This window comes from Sapajus apella, unplaced genomic scaffold, assembly GCF_009761245.1.
Source record: "Sapajus apella isolate SASKATOON/1434 unplaced genomic scaffold, GSC_monkey_1.0 scaffold23, whole genome shotgun sequence".
Taxonomy (NCBI): Eukaryota; Metazoa; Chordata; class Mammalia; order Primates; family Cebidae; genus Sapajus; species Sapajus apella.
The window spans coordinates 4448493-4470003 of NW_022436963.1; the positions used below are offsets into that span (position 1 = coordinate 4448493).

Genomic DNA, 21511 nt, shown 5'->3' on the forward strand with positions numbered 1-21511 from the left:
CTAGTTTGAAATAGAGGATTCACCAATCAAATTTAAAAGGGAATGTGAATGGATCACAGAAGTAAATGTAAGGCCTAAAACCATAAAACTCTTAGAAAATCGAGGAGTAAATCTTCTTGACCTTGGGTTAAGCAAAGCCTTCTTAAATATGATTTAAAAAAAAAAAAAAAAAAGCGCAAGCAAAAAAGAAAAAAATAGATAAATTGGATTACATCAAAATAAAAAATGTTTATGCTGCAAACAATAAAAAGACAAGCCACAGAATGGGAAAAATTTTTTCAAACTATGTATCTAATCTGTACTTGTATCCAGAATGTATAATAATACATTCAACTCAATAATAAAAAGACAACCCAATTTAAAAATGGGTAAAGAAGTGTCTCCAAAAAAGGATACAGAAATGGCCCATAAGCACAAAAAACCACACTCAACATCAACAGCCATTAGAGAAATATAAATCAAAATGAGCCATCATTTCATACCAAGTCAGCTATAACAAAAAAGATAACAAGTGTTGGCAAGGATGTAGAGGGATGGGAACCTCCATACATTGCATTTCACATATGCCACAAATAATTTTACCAGTATGACAGAAAGTGGCAAGATACAACTCAGAAATGTCATAACCAATAAATCCATTTCACAAAATCAAGAGATCTATATTCACTAACAAGCTCAAAAGCTACACTGATTTAAAAGGACTGCTGAAAGCAGGTGGAAGGCAGGAGTACAATAGGTCCAATGTCTTCTGAGCCAAAAAAAAAAAAAAAAAGGTGGGCAGGGGAGGTTCTCCAGTCACGTGATATCGGAGTTACAAATGTCTACCCTGAAGTAGAATCGAACCCTGCTCAATTTCAGAGTAAAAGCCCTCGGAAGGTCCCATTTTCCAACTGTGTAAAAGAACCTGGGAAATTAGATTTTCTATATGTTAGCAATTAATTCAGGAAATATTTAGGCACTAAGCAAGCAACCAGTTTGCAACCTCTCAGGGTAAGCTTAAACTTCCCAATACCTATGCCTATGTCTCTAATAATAATGTTTATTTGCTTCAGAGTGGTAAATAAGCAACCAATTTTAAGATTCTTTAAAAGATCAGATGGGTTTTCCATGCCGATGTGGCATGTGGTAATACTCACGCCCTCTAGCAGTGGAACAGGAGGACTACATGCTCCTATCAAGGTCTGCCGCAGAAATGCATCCCGGTCAGATACTTTATCTCTGATGCCTAGACGAGGAAATAAATGATTGATTACTCAAAATGCCAACCAACAGAACACAAGGAAACTGAACCAGTGGAGATGGTTTAGAAGTATTTCTCATTTTAAGATCTAAGAGTCCAACATACTGCTTCTTTGAGAGCTTGAAAAGATAAAACAAAATGAAACCAAAAATGCTTCTCTAGATAGAGCTACTTTCTGGTTAGTTTATTGAGTTGTATACAAAACAAAGAGAATAGGCCCAACTACCTGTTCCTATAACTTCGTCCAAAAGGTACTTACTTTATTTTTTTATGATGGACATTTTCAAACACACAAAAAGAAAAAAGGTCTAATGAATCCTATGTGCCCTGGCATCAACAACTGTCACCCCATAGCCATTCTGTTTCATTGAAACCAGAAGTCACAAACTACAACCCGTGGGCTTAATCCAGCCAGCTGTCTATTTTTGCAAATAAAGTTTTACTGGAGCTTGGCCATACCCATTTGTTTACATATTGTCTATGGCTGCTTTCACACTACAAAGGTAGGGTTTTAGTAGCTTTGACAGAGATTGTATGACTAGTAAAGCCTAAAGTATTTACTATCTGGCCCTTTACAGATAATTTGCCAATTCCTGGCTTAAACCCTCACACTCCACCCATGCCCAACCAAAGATCAGTTAGAAGCCAATTCCAGATAGCATATAATTTCATCCATATATATATTTCAGTACATATTTCTAAAAGAAAATATTTTCTTTTTTTTTTTTTTTTTTTGAGATGGAGTCTCCACTGTTGCTCTGGGTGGAGTGCAATAGTGTGATCTCAGCTCACTGCAAACTCTGCCTCCTGGGTTCAAGCTATTCTCCTGCCTCAGCCTCCCAAGTAGCTGTGATTACAGGCACCCACCGCCATGCCCGGCTAATTTTTTTTATTTTTAGTAGAGATGGGGTTTCACTATTTTGGCCAGGCTGGTCTTGAACACCTGACTTCATGATCTGCCTGCCTCAGTCTCCCAAAGTGCTGGGATTACAGGAATAAGCCACTGTACCCGGCAGAAAATATTTTCTTAAAATGCCACAATAACAATATCATCACATCTTTAAAAAATTAACAATAATTCCTTAATGTCAAATATCCAGTCTGTGTTCAAATTTCCCCAATTGTCTCATAAATGGTTTTTGTCAATTTGTTTGATTACATCAGGACCCAAATGAGATGCACACATTGCAAAGGTCTCCTTCTTCTCCTTCCTCCCCTCCCTTGCCCCTACTCTCTCTTTTTTTTTACTGCACATTTGTTGAGACTTGGCCTTTGTCCTCTGTGGAATATTTTTTAGAGTCTGATTTCCTTGGTTGCGTCCCTGTGGTGACCAGTTGTTCTACTGTTCCCTGTATTTGCCATAAATCAGTATTCAGAGTTAGAGGCTTGATCAAATTCAGGTTAGATTTTGGGGCGGGGGTGGTGAGGGCAAAAGAATACTTCACAAGTGGAATAAGTGATACCCTTCCATTAAGAACATGAAGAGGCACATACTGTCTGGCTGTCTCTCCCTCTGTGACACTAGCAGCTTTTTTTTTTTTTTTTTTTTTTTTTTTGAGACGGAGTCTCGCTCTTGTTACCCAGGCTGGAGTGCAATGGCGCGATCTCGGCTCACCGCAACCTCCGCCTCCTGGGTTCAGGCAATTCTCCTGCCTCAGCTTCCTGAGTAGCTGGGATTACAGGCACGCACCACCATGCCCAGCTAATTTTTTGTATTTTTAGTAGAGACGGGGTTTCACCATGTTGACCAGGATGGTCTCGATCTCTTGACCTCGTGATCCACCCGCCTCGGCCTCCCAAAGTGCTGGGATTACAGGCTTGAGCCACCGCGCCCGGCAACACTAGCAGCTTTTAATGGTCACTACATAGATGCACTGATTCGTTAGGGGCTCCAAATGGTGATATTCTAATTCTATTATTCCTTCTTAATTTACTAACCAAAGAACTTCTCTAAAGAAAAACTTTTCTTCATCAATTATTTGATTACACTGAGGTAGAGTTCACAGAAAGAAGGCCGAACAAATACTTGATTGTTTTTACTCTTTCCCTATATTTAACACCCTTTAAAATAAAACAGTTGGTTCACAGGCAACTTCCAAGAGTGACTAATGAGGGTTTTGTTTCAAAATTTCACTATGAAGTCATACATTAAAACAGACATATTTCAAGCCATTACAGCTGTTGTCCTTACTGGCACTCCTCAACCAGAGGCAGTCTCTTCAGGCTGGCTCTAAGTCCTTTTGGCATGACACTAGTAAAGAGCCACGGATAACTGTTTTGCTTTTTGATAGGACATGATGTTCCAGGCTCGTCTAGGAAATTGTCTGTCCCAGTGCAGGACTCAGACTCAGCTACTTCTGCAAGAAGCCCCAGTTTATTTCCATGGAAATGGTGTTTAGAGACGCGGAGTGCTCATTTTCACTGGGTTGTTTCTTGGCCTTTTCAGTGTCTAGAATTAATGCACTTCTTCTTTTCAGGATAAATTCCATCACGATACTTCCAAAACAAATTCAGAAAGATAGTGCTTTTATTTAACTCATCCATCTAAGCTCTATTTCCTTTCTATCATGCTGAAAATCCTAGTTCTCAATTACACATTTCACCATTTATTTGCTTTGCCTGCAATATACAAACAACTATTTCAAAGTAACAACATCAAATCTACCACCAACCATAGGATCACTAAAAATAGGTTAAGAGCTTTTCTTTGCGTTTTTTTGTTATCGTTATCTTTAGAGTATGTATCTGTAACTGGGGATACATAAAATGTGAAATGTACTTTCACATTTTACTGTATTTTAAAGTCACTGAAATAATTCCTCTTTGTGTGCTTATCCCAAAAACTACATACACAGTTAGGTTTCATTGATTTTGTTTTTGTTTTTAAGAAATTGCTTTCTAAACATTTAATTTTGCTTTCTAGTTACACATTTACATGGTTCAAAAGTCAAATCTACAAAATAAAATAAGGTACTTTCATAAAATTTAGCTTCTATCCCTATCTCCTTCATTTTACTCCCTTCTTTTCCCATAACTTTTCTAAATGATTCTTTTATTTTGAAAAAAATAAGTTGACATACACACACATTCGTATCATCATACCCTTCCGCTCTCTTCCTCCTCAAGTCTGTACACATTTTTCTTACAGTAACATATCCTGTAGCCTACTCCTTGGCTGTGTGTAAGCACTCCTCCTTTCTGTTTATTGCTGCCTATAGCTGCTTTTCTTACAAAGTACCTTTGTCAGCTATCTTTTCTATCGGCAGTTATGTGTGTGTACAACTTTGTCTACCTTTTATTTTTACCCTTTTGGAGTCTCTCTGCTTAGGTATGTCTCCTGTATGAGGACAAGAATGGATTTTGCTTTATAAGGCAATCGAATTTATTTGTTTACTTCTATTAGAAGAGTAAGTCCATTAACACTTATTGATATTATTAATATGCAAGGCCTCAATTTCATCATATTGTTAAATGTTACATAATTTGTGTGTATGTAGTTTTTTTTTTTTACTATGTGATCTACCCTGTAGTAGAAACATATAGTTTCTCTCTCTCTTTTTTTTTTTTGAGATGGAGTCTCACTCTGTTGCCCAGGCTTGAGTCCAGTGGTGTGATCTCGGTTCACTGCAACCTCCACCTCCCAGATTCAAGTGATTCTCCTGCCTCAGCCTCCAGAGTAGCTAGGACTACAGACGTATGCCACCACACTCGGCTAATTTTTTGTATTTTTAGTAGAGACGGGGTTTCTCCATGTTGGCCAGGATGGTCTCAATCTCCTGACCTTGTGATCAGCCCGCCTCAGCCTCCCAAAGTGCTGGGATTACAGGCGTGAGCCACCACGGCCTATAGTTTCTAAGTCTCTTTTGGCACATAGAAAGGTTCATATTTTTGTGCTGATAACCTTTAATAACACTTTTAGTCCTTTCTATTTTTGGACTACTTTCTATTTTGTTGTTGTTGTTGCTTTCATAAACAATACTGAAGTTAGCTATAAGCCCTTTGTTTCCTCTCCTGGAGCATCTCATTTCAGGTAATATCCTTTTACTCCCAGTTAATACTTAAAAGTTAAATCGTAAAATTACATGGCAATAAAGCTTTTTTTTTTTTTTTTAAAGACAATGAGTGGGCTTATACTATTATTCACATTTTCCTCATTCTTGTCCCATATTTTTTATAGTAATACTGTAACTACATTTTCAGAGCATGTATATGGCATATAAATATTATATACCATAGCGTCTCCCTTTCAACCATCATTTAGTTTAAGTTCTATAGTTATACATATATTTGATACATTTATTTGATATTTCACTACCATTTCACATGCTAATATTACCTCATTAATTTGGTTGTCTGAAGCTCATTCCCTGTGGACTCCTTAGAAAGGGCTCATGGAAACAATATTACTTGACTCCTTATCTGTTCAAAACAGTTTGCATACAGCCGTTATATCTGAAGTTCAGCTTGGCTACCTATGAAATCCTTGTCTCATATTTTCTTTCATTAAATTTCTTAAATATATTACATTCCATTGTCTTTTGGCATAAACCATTATTAATAACTCTGATTAAAATCTTATTTTCCTTCCTTTATAAGAGACTTGGTCTTTTTTTCCTAAATAGCCAAGCTATTAATTTTTGCTTTAAAATTCATTACTTTCATTAGAACACATTTTGATGTAGCTGCCCTCATTTGACCTTCCTACACACACAGTAATCTCTCTCAGTATGTATTACAAGTCCTCCTTTAGTTCTACACGGTTTACCTGAATTATGATCCAGCATGGTAGCTGGATTACACCTGTAATCCCAGCACTTTGGGAGGCTCAGGCAGACATATCACTTGAGGTCAGGTGTTAAGACCAGCCTGGCCAACATGGTGAAAGCCCCTCTCTACTAAAAAAATACAAAAATTAGCTGGGCGTGGTGGTGTGTGCCTGTAGTCCCAGTTACTAGGGAGGCTAAGGGAGAACTGCTTAAACCCAGGAGGCAGAGGTTGCAAAAAGCCAAGAAAAACCACTGCACTCTGTCTCAACGAACAAACAAAGTTCACCAAAATTATAGTTTATATTATTTTATTGTTTCATTGCTTCAGTTTTCTTCTTTAAGGACTTCTACTTTAGCTAGGTTAAATAATTTTTACCTAGCTGTATAAGGTGTTTCTCAAGTCCTTTTTCTTTCCATTTGCTTTTTATTTTAAAATTTCTTTCCTTTTTTTAAAATCTTTTCTCTTTCGACAGTATCCATGGTCCCGATTCATTCCTGTGTTCATTTTAACGTAGTCTTCATTTCCAATATTCTTTTATTTCCAGTTCTTACCTAAGTTCTATGTTTTCTCTTTTCACATCTTCCCTTTTCCAATCCTTTCATTTCTGAATGTTTATAAATTTACAGTTTTTTCACTGTTTCTAAGATTATTACTACTTTTCTGTTGGCTTATTTTGAAATGTTTCTATCTGACACAATGTTTACCTCTTCTGTGGTTGTTTCTATTCTTTTTTCACTATAATAATCTTGTATAAGATTCAACTGAAGCCCTTTTCTGTTGTTTACATTTAAATGAGATGCATTTTGCTACATACTTAGGATGAGATGGTAGGCCAGGTGGCTTCATGTCTCTAGAGCTCCCTCTTCTATTGTTTCTCACGCAGTAAAAAACTTTCACAAAGGAGAAGCCCACAGACATCCCAGAACCCTAACACTCAGATCTTCATCTCTAAATACCATTCTTCACTAAAAGAATAGACTTCTTGGGGAAATGGCTGATTTCAGGGACGAGACAGGAAAATGCTTCTTGGGCCAAAAAATAAGAAACTGCTCAAAGAATAATAGGGACATATTAAAAGAACACAGTAGCCAGCTGGAAGGGGTACCCACTCACCAAACCTAGGACAGTTTTAGCATCAAAAGAAATGATGACAGTAAAGGATTATAACCCATTAAGTAAAATCAGAATCATGAGTGCACACTGGTATACATAGCTAAATATACACCTACATATATAAATGGTGGAAAGGGGGAAGCTCTTTCTATAGTAGCAAGCCAATTAAGAAATGTAGAAGTTTTTAAAAACACCACTTGGTAATTACTGGAATAACAATTGTTTCAGATAAAATTTATGAATGGATACTAAAAATAGTGGGTGAAAGTATGAAGAGTAATGGGATAGTTTCATAATCTCCAAGTATCTTGCAACAAGACACTTACTAAAAAGCATAAAATAATACCTTTACAATGAAAAAACCTGGTGTATATGAACCTAACTGAAGTTAATTTTACCAGTAATAAGAAAAATCATTAGCATGTATCTTCTGATGTCATGCACTGGAATGGCACAGCTTTTGCATTTTTCCTACCAAAAGTGAACAACCTGAATGTAAGGAAGCATCAGCCCAAACTGTGAGAAATTTGACTGAATGAATGGGCTGTACTCTTCAAAAATGTGAAGTTCAAGAAAGATAAAGAAAGGTTAAGAAAACTAGAGAAACACTATAACTAAATGCAATGTGATTCTAGATAGGAATCTTGGACCAGGAAAAGAAACAGACCATAGCGAACATTATTGGGACCAGGATAGAATGAATATTGGGAAAACTTGCCTGTACCTTTCAAAATATCAAAGTCATAAAAGACGAAAGCCTCAGGAACTGTTCCATATTATAGGAAACTTATGAGACATGACGACTGAATGTAATGCATGATCTGGGATTTTTCTTTACTTAAAAAAATGTTATTAGCCAGGTGCAGTGGCTCACGCCTGTAATCCCAGTACTTTGGGAGGCAGAGGCAGGCAGATCACCTGAGATCAGGAGTTTGAGACCAGCCTGGCCAACATGGCAAAATCCTGTCTCTAGAAAAAATGGAAAAAATTGGCTGGGCAGGGTGGTGGGTGCCTATAATCCCAGCTACTTGGGAGGCTGAGGCAGGAGAATTGCCTGAACCCGGGAGACAGAGGTTGCAGTGAGCTGAGATTGCGCCACTGCACTCCATCCTGGGCGACAGAGCAAGACTCTGTCTCAAAAAAAAGTTATTGGGCCAAGTGCGGTGGTTCATGCCTGTAATCCCAACACTTTGGAAGGAGGAATACTTAAGGCCAGGACTTCAAGACTGGCCTGGGCAACACAGTGAAACTCTGTCTCTACAAAAAAAAAAAAAGTTTAAAAATTAGCTGGTTGTGCTGACACACACCTGTAGATGCAGCTACTGGGCGGGACTGAGGTGGGAGAATTGCTTGAGCACAGGAGTTCAAGGCCACAGTGAGCTAGGATCACGCCACTGCACTCCAGCCTGGGTGACAGAGAGAGACCCTGTCTCAAAAAAATAAAGTAGAACAGAATTATTTTAAATGTTATTGGAACGGCTGGTAAAAACTGAGTAAGGGCCAGGCATGATGGCTTATGCTGTGGTGCCAGGTATTCGGGAGGCTGAGGCAGGATAATCACTTGAGCCCAAGAACTCGAAACCAGCCTGGGTGATATAGCAAGACCCTGCATGAAAAAAATAAAAATAAAAATACTAGGAAGTGATATAAAGATAAGACCATGTTTATTAAATAATGATCCCCTTTTAAAAAATGAATATAATCTGTAGATTAACTGAATACTATCTGTAGATTAAACTCAATACTATCTGTAGCAAAGTTAATTTCCTAATTTTCATATTTTATTGTAACATGAATACCTTGTTTTTAGAAATACATACAGTATTTTTGAATAAAAAGACTCTCACATGGTTAATTAAAAGAACATACGTAAGCAGTGGAGACAAGATAAAATAAATGTAATGTATGTCAACATCAACATTTGGAGAAACTTGGCAGGAAGTCTCAAATAATTTTCCATATGATTCTCATAACTTTTTGATAAATCCGAAATTACATCAAAGTAAGAAATTAAAAGAAAAATACCAAAAGTCAGGGATATATATATATATATATATATATTTTTTTTTTTTTTTTGAGACAGTCTCGCTCTGTGCCCCAGACTGGAGTACAGTGGTGTGATCTCGGTTCACTGTAACCTCTGCCTCCCAGGTTCAAGCGATTCTCCTACCTCCGCCTACCAAGTAGCTGGGACTACAGGCGCACACCACCACACCCGGATAATTTTTATGTTTTTAGTAGAGATAGGGTTTCACCATGTTGGCCAGGCTGGTGCTGGTCTCGATCCTTTGAGCTGGTGATCTGCCTGCCTCAGCCTCCAAAAGTGCTAGGATTACAGGCGTGGGCCACCATGCCTGGCTAAATTTTTTTGTATTTTTAGTAGAGACGGGGTTTTGCCGTGTTGGCCAGGTTGGTCTCAAACTCCTGACCTCAGGTGATCCACTGGCCTCAGCCTCCTAAAGTTCTGGGATTATAGACGTGAGCCATCTCGCCCAGCCAACTCAGGTATTTTCTTAAATGTGCAGTCCTCTTCTCTTTCCCCACATTTATCTTACCCTTCTCTTTCTTTTGCCTTTGTCTCTCTTCTGCTTAATTTGGTTTATTCTCCTTCTGAAATGGTGCTTGAGTTGGTTCATTTTAAGAGCTCCTAGTTACCACATTGCTTGAGGGTATGAGGAGAAAGGACAATAAAAACAGAAAAGAAAATCAACAGCGTATCAGTCTGGCCCAATGGGCTTAAAAACCAGCCAGATCTACAAATCTCAAACTCAGAGAACCTCATAGTCTGAGAGGATGATAAGCAGCTGATGTTCCCGATGAGCATCATAAAAACCTGAGGCTTTATGGAGCAAATAAAATAATTTCAAAAGACAGGGAAATGTGTATTATTCCTTATAAATATTTTCATTCAAAATGCTAACCTAGAAAAGCTGGGTAAACCTATATGCTCGAGAGACTGAAAGCATCAAGACTGTGGACAATGCAAATTTTCTTACGGTAAATCATGTCACAACTTTTTTTCTTGTTGTTGTTTTCTTGTTTTCTATTTTTTTTATGTCACATCTTGATAGGAAGTATTTTATTACCTTCTGGGGCTTCGAGGGTCTTCTTATTCTGCTCACACCACCCAATGGGGTAGAGATCAGCTTTCCTGATGTCACACCAGAAATCTGCTCTCCGATCTTCCCCATAGCCATCATAGCGGAGAAGGAGCAACTGCTCACAGGTAGTAATGATGGTAGCAACCCAGTAAGTTTCAGGATCTGTTCTCACAGCCACCTCCAGCTTCATCCCAGGAGCAAATCCATTTTGCAAACGTGTGTCCACCTTAACAGGGAAATGTTATTAAGCACCAGACAAGTAGCTTAAATGAGTATTTCTTTAACTAATGTTCTTTCTTAAGACTTAGAATTCTGAAGCACTAAATGCAATAAAATCTCAAGGGAAACCTGAGAAATTCCAATTCTAACTCACAGAAGTAACCTAGACAAAACAAATGAATAGCAATGCTGCTCTGTTCCGTCTGACAATAAAGGAACTCAGTATTTTCACCAAAGCAGTCTATTATGATTACAGAAAATGCTTCCTATTAAGGATATAAATTACTAGTCACTATATTAATAGCTTTCAACACATTGTTTTCAAGAATAATTTCTGCATCACTTAACAGGAAATTTATAAAGCTAGATAAGTGAAAAGACAAAAATAAACTGTAATGATAATAAATTAGTACAATATGTACCATATACAGGGAGCCATATTTCCCAGTTTCCCTAAAAGTCTATGTTTCTACCAATTATTCTTGAATAATAATAACATGCTCCCTTTCCCTCTCAAAACTGTTCTAATTTAGATTAAACATTATATGATCACAAAGGTCTGGGCTAACAAATGTAGAACTATTAATATTTTATGTGTATAATAACATTAAATAAATATACTGTGAATAATAAGGGCCAAGTTTCTCACTATAGGAGAAAGAAGTGACAAATAAGCAAAGGGAACCTGTGGTGTCAGACTGGAATCAGATGTATCTGAATGAGGCCATGATTTATTGGTAGATAGGTAGAGAGCGATAGACATACAGACGGATGGACGGATGGATGGATGGATGGATGGATGGATGGAAGGAAGGATGGAGAAATGAATGAATAACAGAGATGGAGACAACCATACACATGTATTCCCAACTCTGCGAACTGAGAGAAACTACAAATAATGATATCCAGTAGAATAAACAAATTTAGTGTCCAAATTTTGATCTCTTTTTTCTTTTTCTGAGATGGAGTCTCGTTCTGTTGCCCAGGCTGAAGTGCAGTGGCATGAGATCTTGGCTCACTGCAACCTCCGCCTCCCAGGTTCAAGCAATTCTTCTGCCTCAGCCTCCTGAGTAGCTGGGATTACAGGAATGCACCACCATGCCCAGCTAATTTTTGTATTTTTCGTAGAGACACGGTTTCACCATGTTGGTCAGGCTGGTGTCGAACTCCTGACCTCCCTCGTGATCCACCCGCCTTGGCCTCTCAAAGTGCTGAGATTACAGGTGTGAACCACCATGCCTAGCCCCTCATTTTTTCTTTTTTTTTTTTTTAGACAGTGTTTTGCTCTGGTTGCCCAGGCTGGAGTGCAATGGCTCACTGCAACCTCAAGCCATCCTTCCACCTCAGCCTCCTGAGTAGCTGAGACAACAGGTGTGTGCCACCATGCCTGGCTAATTTTTGTGTTTTTTGTAGAGACGGGGTTTTGCCATGTTGTCCAGGCTGGTCTGAAACTCCTGACCTCAAGCAATCTGTCCACCTTGGCCTCTCAAAGTGCTGAGATTACAGTCATGAACCACTGCATCTGGCCCAAATTTTGATTTCTAAATACCATCTTCCAATAAAAAAAAAAAACAAGGGCTTCAGGGAAAAATAACTTATTCCGATTCTGGAATAGGAAAAATAGAATTAGAGGCTGGAATATCTTGTGATGCCAGAAAATAAGGAAATGATCAAAAAATTATGGGAGTGTATTGAAGGAACATACAAGACAACTAGGAGGACCTCACTGGCTACATCTGGGACAATTTGAGCAATGAAATAAATAGTGAGAGCAAAGCATTAATAAATAAGTATCCATGAGTCTACATTGATATAAATAAATAGGGGAGAGGGGACAGCTCTTCCTTAGAGTAGAAAACCAGTTAATAGATATTGGAAAAAAACATGGAAATAGAAAATCACTATTAGACAAACACCACAGAGATAAACATTGCAGGCAAGAATTATTGATGTAGAATACTATGATGAAAAACAGGATATTTGCAAAATCTCAAAGGTTCTCCCAGTAAGATTCTTATTAACTGCAAAGGGGAAAACAGCAACATCACAGTGAAAAAATCTGGTTGATGGCACATAACTAACCAATCAAAGTTAGCATCAATATCATGTATCCCTGATTTCATATAAGATAGCTACATCATCTATAACATTATTGCCAAAAATCTGCACAAATTAAATCCAATCATGAGAAAAAACAAATCCAAATTGAGGAATTTTCCAAAAATAACTGACATGTAATACAGGCTCTTCAAAAGTGTCAAGTCCAAGAAAGACAAAGAAAGAAGGAGGAACTGTCATACACCAGAGGAGACTATGAACACATGACAAATAAATGCAATATGGAAATCACAACCACTGGAAAATGTGAGGGGAATCCTGGAGACAGCCAGTGAGGGAAAGTCCCACATTCTGTGTAAAAAGTCTTCCCCCGCTAGTCACCACCTGTTCTATCCTAAGAGGTAACCACTGTCCTGAACACTATGGCTCAATATCAACTATGTTTCCACACTATCTTAATGAAATTATGAAAAGTGAATACTTCTTGAGTGGAGCTTCTCTTGTCGAACATTACTTATGAGATTTATTCATGCTGTTGCATGTAACAGTAATTTATTTTTCACTACTGTGTAGTATTCCACTATATAAATATGTCACAATTTATTCATTCCACTTTTACTAGTTACTAGGTATCTGGCCAGTTCACAGTTTTGGAAAGCTACAAATAATGATGCCATAAACATTTTTGCTTGTCTCTTGGTACATATATACATGAATTTCTATAATAGATAACAACCAAACTGTTTTCCAAAGTAGTTGTACAAATTTAGTTTCCCAATAGCATATAGAAATCCTTTTGCTCCATTTTTTTTTTTTTTTTTTTTTTTTTTTTTGTTTGAGTCTCGCTGTCACCCAGGCTGGAGTGCAAACTCCACCTTTTGAGTTAAAGCGATTCTCGTGCCTCAGCCTCCCAAGTAGCTGGGAGCACAGGCACGTGCCACCACCCCTGATTGATTTTTGTATTTTTAGTAGTGACAAGGTTGCACCATATTGGCCAGACTGGTCTCAAACTCCTGGCCTCAAGCAATTCACCTGCCTCGGCCTCCCAAAGTGCAGGGATTACACGCATGAGACATCACGCCCAGCTGCTTTTTCTATATTTTTAAACAAATCTTTTCCTATTCTTTTTTTTTTTTTTTTTGAGACGGAGTTTCACTCATGTTACTCAGACTGGAGAGCAATGGCGCGATCTCGGCTCACCGCAACCTCCGCCTCCTGGGTTCAGGCAATTCTCCTGCCTCAGCCTCCTGAGTAGCTGGGATTACAGGCACGCGCCACCATGCCCAGCTAATGTTTTTGTATTTTTAGTAGAGACGGGGTTTCACCATTTTGACCAGGATGGTCTCGATCTCTTGACCTCGTGATCCACCCGCCTCAGCCTCCCAAAGTGCTGGGATTACAGGCTTGAGCCACCGCGCCCGGCCAATCTTTTCCTATTCTTAAAGGTCATAAGGATGATAAACTATATTATTATCTAGAAGCCTATCATATTTAGAACTAACATCCACCTGAAATTAATCTCTATGTATGAAAGTTAAATATGGGTCAGCATTTATCTGTTTCAACACGTGTATACAATTAAATCAGCACCTTCCCCAACCACTATACATCACCACCTTTGTTATAAATCAAGTGTCCCTACAAAAGTAGATATGTTTCTGATTTACTTTTCCTTAGAACAGCACTATACTATCTTAATTAAACTTGATATCTAGTACAGCAAGTCTTCTCATTTTGTCTTATTCTTTAGGTGTGTCTGGCTATCCTTGATCCATTATATATCCATATAAAAACCAGAATCAGCCTGTAAATGTCTACCTAAAATTTTACATATACATATATTTAATATATATAATATATATAATATATATATTAAATATATATGTAAAATTTATATATATTTAATATATAAATATATAAAAATTTTAGGTAATATTAAATAGTTTATATATATTATATATATATGAAACATATATAATATATATAATTTAATTTGCAGTAAATCTACAGACCTAGTTAGGGAAAACTGGTATCTTCTTCACAACAGTGACCCTCTCATTACATGAATAAGGGGTATCCCTTCATGTATAAAGGTCTTTACCTTACACCAATGATAAATTGATGTTTCCCCACTAGTTCTTTTTCTTTTTTTGAGACAGGGTCTCTTTCTGCCACCCAGGCTGAAGTACAGCAGCACAATCTCAGGTCACTGCAACCTCTGCCTCCTGGGCTCAAGGGATACCCCTGCCCCAGCCTTCCATGTAGCTGGGATTACAGGTGCGTGCTCCCGTGCCTGGCTAATTTTTTAATTTTTTTTTTTTTGTAGAAAAAGTCTCACTATATTGCCCAGGCTGCTCACAAACTCCTGGGCTCAAGCAATTCTTCCACCTTGGCTTCCCAAAGTGTTGCGATTACAGTGTGAGCCACTGCACCCTTTGCAGTTTTTTTTGCATTTAATCCTAGACAGTTCATGTTTTTGATGTTACTCTATTTTCATTTAGTTCCAAATATTTCTAAGTTTTCCCTGAGATTTCTTCCTTTATCTATGTGTTATTTACAAGTGTGTTGTTTAATCTCTAAGTAACTAGGGACTTTCCAGCTATCTTCTGTTACTGATTTCTAGTTTAATTTCACTGTGGTCTGAGAGCAGACACTGCATGATTTCTACTATTTTAAATTTGTTAAGGTGTGCTTTCCAGGCCACCGTGTGGTCTATCTTTCTGAATATGCTGTGTGAGCTTGAGAAGAATGTGTCTTCTGCTGTTGCTGAAGCAGTCCATAGATGTCCATTATACACAGCTGATTGATGGCGTTACAGAGCTCAACAATGTCCTTACTGATTTTCTGCCTGCTGGATCTGTCCATTTTTGATAGGAGGGTGTTAAATTTTCCAACTAACAATATTGAACCCACTTGTTTCTCCTTGCAGTTCTACCAGTTTTTGACTCACGTATTTTTACATTCTGTTGTTACATGCATACACTTTAAGGACTGTTATGTCTTCTGGAATAACGGACTCCTTTATTATTATATAATGTCCTTCTTTAAAAAATAAGAAACATTAGGCCAGGTATGGTGGCTCATGCCATAATCCCAGCATTTTGGGGGGCCAAGGCAGGAGGTTCACTTGAGGTAAGGAGTTTGAAAACAGCCTGGGCAACATAGCAAGACCTATCTCTACCAATACACACACACACACACACACACACACACACACACACACACACACATAATATAGACAGATATAGATATATTTATATTATATGTATTATATATTATATATATAATATATATTGTATATAATATATATAATATATAAATATTATATATATATTTAGTCCAGTATGGTGGTGGGTGCTAGTCTCAGGTACTCTGGAGGCTGAGGCAGGAGAACTGCTTGATCCTAAAGCTGCAGTAAGCTAGGATCACACCACCGGACTCCAGTCTAGAGAACAGAGGAAGACTCTATCTCCAAAAAAAAAGAAAGAAAGAAAGAAAAAGAAGAAGAAAGTTAAAGGTTCTCTTTTGCATTAAAAAAAAAAAATCCTTCTCTAACACTCTTTTTTTTTCCCTTCCTCAGAAACCATGCAAGTAAGAACAGAGAGGAGTGAAATATTAAAGGCATTTAAAGCAAAGAGTCAATAATTTAGAACTGTGTGTAGCAAAATTATCATTAAAAAGTACTAAAGATTTTCTCAGGCAAACAAAAATTAAGGGATTCTCACCTTGTAAGAAATATTAATTTTTTTTTTTGAGATGGAATTTCACTCTTGATGCCCAGGCTGGAGTGCAATGGCACGATCTCAGCTCACTGCAACCTCCGCCTTCTGAGTTCAAGCAATTGTCCTGCTTCAGTCTTCCCGAGTAGCTGGGATTACAGACACATGCCACCACAGCTGGCTAATTTTGTATTTTTTAGTAGAGATGGGTTTTCTCCATGTTGGTCAGGGTGGTCTCAAACTCCTGACCTCAGGCAATCCACCCGCCTCGGCCTTCAAAAGTGCTGGGATTACAGGTGTGGGCCACTGCACCCGGTCAATTTTTGTATTTTTAGTAAAGAAGGGGTTTCACCATGCTGGCCAGGCTGGTCTCGAACTTCTGACCTCAAGTGATCCTCCCACCAGGGCCTCCCAAAGTGCTGGGATTACAGGCAGGAGCCACTGTGCCCAGCCCAAGAATTCTTTACAAAGAAGGAAAACGATATCAGTCAGAAACTTAGATCTACATAAAGAAAGGAAGCGCATTAGAAAAGAAATAAAAGAAGGTAAAATGAAATCTTTAATTTTTCATATTCTTTTTTTTTTGAGACAGAATCTACTGTCACCCAGGATGGAGTGCAGTGGCACAATCATAGCTCACTGCAACCTCAGCCTCCAGGAGTCAAGCGATGATCCTCCTACCTCAGCCTCTTGAGTAGCTGGGACTACAAGTACATGCCACCACGCCCAGCTAATTTTAAAATTTTTTTGTAGAGACAGGGTCTCACCATGTTTATCAGGCTGGTCTCAAACTCCTGGGCTCAAGTGATCTTCTCACCTTGGCCTACCAAAGTTCTGGGATTACAGGCACAAGCCACTGTACTCAGTCTAATTTTTCTTATCCTAACTCAACTATCAGATAACATCTTGTTCAAAATAATAATAGCAACAAAGTATTTGGTGATTATAGCTTATAAACATTAAAGCTTCTAAACTTATGAATGACAGGAATTTATAAGGGACATGAGAGGAATTCATATAAGCTATTTGCACTACCTGTGAAGTGGTATAGTGTTATCTGAAAGAGGACTTGGAGTAGCTGTAAATTCATACTGCAAACTCAAGGGTAACCACTAAAAAGAAAACTGAAAGCAAGTTATGTTAAGAGCACTGTGTTAAGTTAAATAAGATAGACAAAAAAAGACAAATATTACACAATTCTTATGTGAGGTACACAGAAAGAAGAATAGAGGTTACAAGGGCGTCAGGGGAGGACAGAATAGAAAGCTAGTATTTAGTGTACAGTTTCTGTTTGAGATGATGGAAAATGTTCTGCTGATGGATGTACAACATTGTAAATGTACTTAGTGCCACTGAACTGTGCACTTAAAAATTATTGATTGAGGGCTCACACTTGTAATTGCAGCACATTGGGAGGTCCATGCAGGAGGACTGCTTGAGCCCAAGAGTTCAAGACCAGCCTTGGCAGCACAGCGAGACCCTATCTCTATAAAAAATACAAAATTTAGCCAGCCATGCCTATAAGCCCTATCTTCTCAGGATACTGGGGTGGGAGAATTGCTTGAGCCTAAGATTTCAAGGTTACAGTAGCTATGATTGCACCACTACATTCCGGCCTGGGTAGGGTCTTATTTTTATAAGACCCTGGCTATAAAAATAAATGATTATTTTTTAAAAATTGCTAAAATGGCAAATTTTATGTATATTTTACAATAATTTTTTTCAATTTAATGGCTGCCAAAAGGTTTTCAATATGCATCTTTAATTGTAGTCGACTTACAAAGACCATTTTACCACATCACATGTTGTGTAAAGATCTTAGAACTAGATACTCCCAATCCTCTGCCCCATCATTTGTTATTATAGTTACACATGCTATAAACACACAGCAAATCTCTACTAGTTTTGCTTCAAAGTTATCTTTTAGAGATAGTGAAATTTAAAAAAACGAACTTTGTATCTACCTACATTTATACCACTCCTGTAATTCTTTGTGTAGATTCAAGTTTCTGTCTTATATCGAATTCCTTCTGTCTAAGAAGTTTCTTTACTGTTTTTTGTAGTGCAGGTCTCCTGGTAATGAATTCCCTTACTTTCTGTTTTCCTTTAAAAAGTCTTTATTTCTCCTTCACTTTTGGATGAAATTTTTGCTAGATATAGAATTCCGGGTTAAGTTTTTGTCTTTCAACATCTTAAAAATCTTACTCCATGATCTAGGTTGCATAGCATCTGAAAAGAATTCTCCTTTTTCTCGTTGGTTCTCAGTAGACTGAACATGATGTATCTGGGTGGGTTTTATTTGTTTAGCAATTATTCTGTTTGCATTCTCTGAGTTTCTTGGATCTGTGGTATAGTATCTTTCTTTCTTTTGAAAATTGTCTATCTTATCAAATATCTTTTCCTCACTCTCCTTTTTCCTTCTGAGATTCCAATTATAAATATATTATACTTTTTTGATATTATATCTTACACTGTTGGTTGCTCTGGTCTTTTTTAAATTCCCACCCTTTTTTCTCTTTGCGTTTCAATCTGGGCAATTTCTATTGATCTGTCTTCAAGTTCATGGATCCTTTCCTCAGCTGTGTCAAATCTACTGGTGAGCCTGCCAAAGGTATTCAACTTTGTTATCACATTTTTCATTTTTATTATTTCTATTTCATTTTTTCTAATAGCTTTCAACTCTGCTGCAATTCCTTTTCTGTTCAGGCACATTCTCCACCTATTCTGCTAGAGCTTTTAACCTATTAATCACCATTGTTTAAAATTCTGACATCTGGGTCATATGAATCTGGTTCTATTGATTGCTTTGTCTTTTGACAGTTTGCTGTTTGTTTGCTTCTTTATGTGCCCCATAATATTTGGTTGGAAGCCAGACATTATGTTTAGAATAGACAAGACTGAGGCAAATGGTATGTATGCCTAGAAATGGGCATGTTTCTTCTTTTCTTAGATCTTTAGTTTGAGAGAGAAAGTTAAGTCAATCTAGTCAGGCATGAAGCTGGATTTGGATTTTATTGTTGCTATGGTACATTCACAAGTGCACCACAGGCTTCAAACTCCTCTAGTATCATCTAGTATTTAGGGTAGAGGCTCATTTGCCAGAGGGTTTTTCCTTTATCTCAATGTCTGCTGTTCCACCCTCAGATTCAGGTCTCTTTTTTTTTGGTGACTGCACCTCAGAGACCATCTTTCTCCATGCTCTTGCTGCTCCCATAAAACAGACTGCCATTTTCCAACACTCTAACTTGGTGGCAGGGGACAAGTAGCAGGAAGCGCTCTCTGAGATTCCGCCACAGTCTTGGAGGCTCTGTGTCCCTGGGTCTAGAGGGTGGGAACTTCTCAGTGATTGTACCTGTCCCTCAACTGTAGAGAACCCATAATGCTCCAATATGTATTCCTATCCCTCTTCCAGGGACAGAGGGCTTATTTTCCCCTCTATTCTATTTCCCAGGGTATAACAGGTCTGTACCTTTGTCACAGGATTAATAAGAGTTTGTAATCCTTCCCTAACAGTTTAAAGCTTTTGTACTAGAGCATCTAGGTAACGCTTAGTGCCTTTCCCACAGTGGGTGCTGTTCCTTCCACCAGAATGCTCAGGAGCAAGGCTTTTTCACTCTTTGAGATCCTTTCTCCCTGGAAATCTGATTAACCTCTAATCCTCCTTCCTGTGTTCCAGATTGGATCCTGTAAAATTCTGGCCATTGGGCTGCACATCTATCTCCTTTGATTTGGAGATCTGAGTTCTACCAGCTTTGCCTATGATTTGCTAGCCCCAAGCATCCCATCTCAGAATCTTTCCACATCCATGCTTGATTTCACTATATTTGGCAGCCCTTCACCATACATTATGATTCGGATTTACAAATATTTCCTACATTTGCCAATAAAGAAGTATGCATTTGTTTTCCACTCTCCTGGTTGCTTTGTCATTCAAAGAGGAAGAGATGAAATCTGTTTCTTTAACATGACATTGTCAGAACCAGAATCTTTGTAAGAAAATTTGTTCTCCATTTGATTAGCACAAATAAATAAGCTTGGGTAAGTACATATTAGAATAGCATCACAAACAAGAATTCAAAGGTATTATATAACTAGTAAACAGACTTTCCATGTTATTAAAGAATACTGAGAACAATTACAAAAGATTAACCAATGCAATATGAAATAAAATCCTTATCTGAAATACATAATTCTCATCACTTTAAGAGAGATACACATGAACTAAGAATGATCAAAAAGGGCAGCTAACATGACTGAGTTTTCACATGAGGACAAACTAAAAATAGTGGAACTTGCCAGGCCTGGTAGCTCATGCCTGTAACGCAGCACTTTGGGAGGCCAAGGCAGGTAGATCACCTGAGGTCAGGAGTTTGAGGCTAGCCTGACCAACATGGTAAAACTCCATCTCTACTGAACACAAAAAATTATGTGGGTGTGGTGATGCACTCTTGTAAACCCAGCTATTTGGGAGGCTGAGACAAGAGAATCACTTGAACTTGGGAGGCAGAGGTTGCAGTGAGCCAAGATTGCGCCATTGCACTCTAGCCTGGGCAACAAGACCGAAACTCCCTCTCAAAAAATAAAAATAAAAATAGTGGCATTATTTGGCATATAAAGACAACAGCTAAAAGAATATGGTCAAACCTCACAAAGTCACAAACAATAGTGAGTGTGCTGGGTCTTTATTTATGTAAAGATGTAACATCAGTGTCTTTACAAATCCTAGAACAAAAAAACTATGCCCTAGGCTGGGCGCGGTGGCTCAAACCTGTAATCCCAGCACTTTGGGAGGCCGAGGCGGGTGGATCACGAGGTCAAGAGATCGAGACCATCCTGGTGAACATGGTGAAACCCCGTCTCTACCAAAAATACAAAAAATTAGCTGGGCATGGTGGTGCGTGCCTGTAATCCCAGCTACTCAGGAGGCTGAGGCAGGAGAATTGCCTGAACCCAGGACGAGGAGGTTGCGGTGAGCCGAGATCGCACCATTGCACTCCAGCCTGGGTAACGTGAGTGAAACTCTGTCTCAAAAAAAAAAAAAAAAAAACTATGCCCTATTGACCACTGCTAAGGGCTGAACTGTTCACCCCAAAATTTGTATGTTCAAACCCTAACCTCCAGTCTGACTCTGTTTGGAGACAGGCCCTTTATAAAGGTTGTCTTAGTCCATTTGGGTTGCTACACCAAAATAACTTAGACTGGACAGTGCATAAACAATAGAACTTTACTGTTCACAATTCTGGAGGCTGGAAAGTCCAAGATCAAGGCCCCAGAAGATTCAGGGTCTGGTGAGG

The 21511-nt window shown here is 38.2% G+C and overlaps 1 protein-coding gene across 9 annotated transcripts in view; it reads right to left on the reverse strand.

Annotated features, from left to right (window-relative positions):
• Nucleotides 1-21511, reverse strand: part of SFMBT1 (Scm like with four mbt domains 1) — a 151465-nt gene that overhangs the window by 35402 nt on the left and 94552 nt on the right. For all 9 annotated transcript variants that reach the window (XM_032290196.1, XM_032290190.1, XM_032290195.1 and 6 more), the window contains 2 exons: nt 10207-10447; nt 1137-1225 (listed from right to left, as the gene is read on the reverse strand). In XM_032290196.1, coding sequence (XP_032146087.1) covers nt 1137-1225; nt 10207-10447 — 330 coding nt within the window. The remainder of the gene's footprint in view (nt 1-1136; nt 1226-10206; nt 10448-21511) is intronic.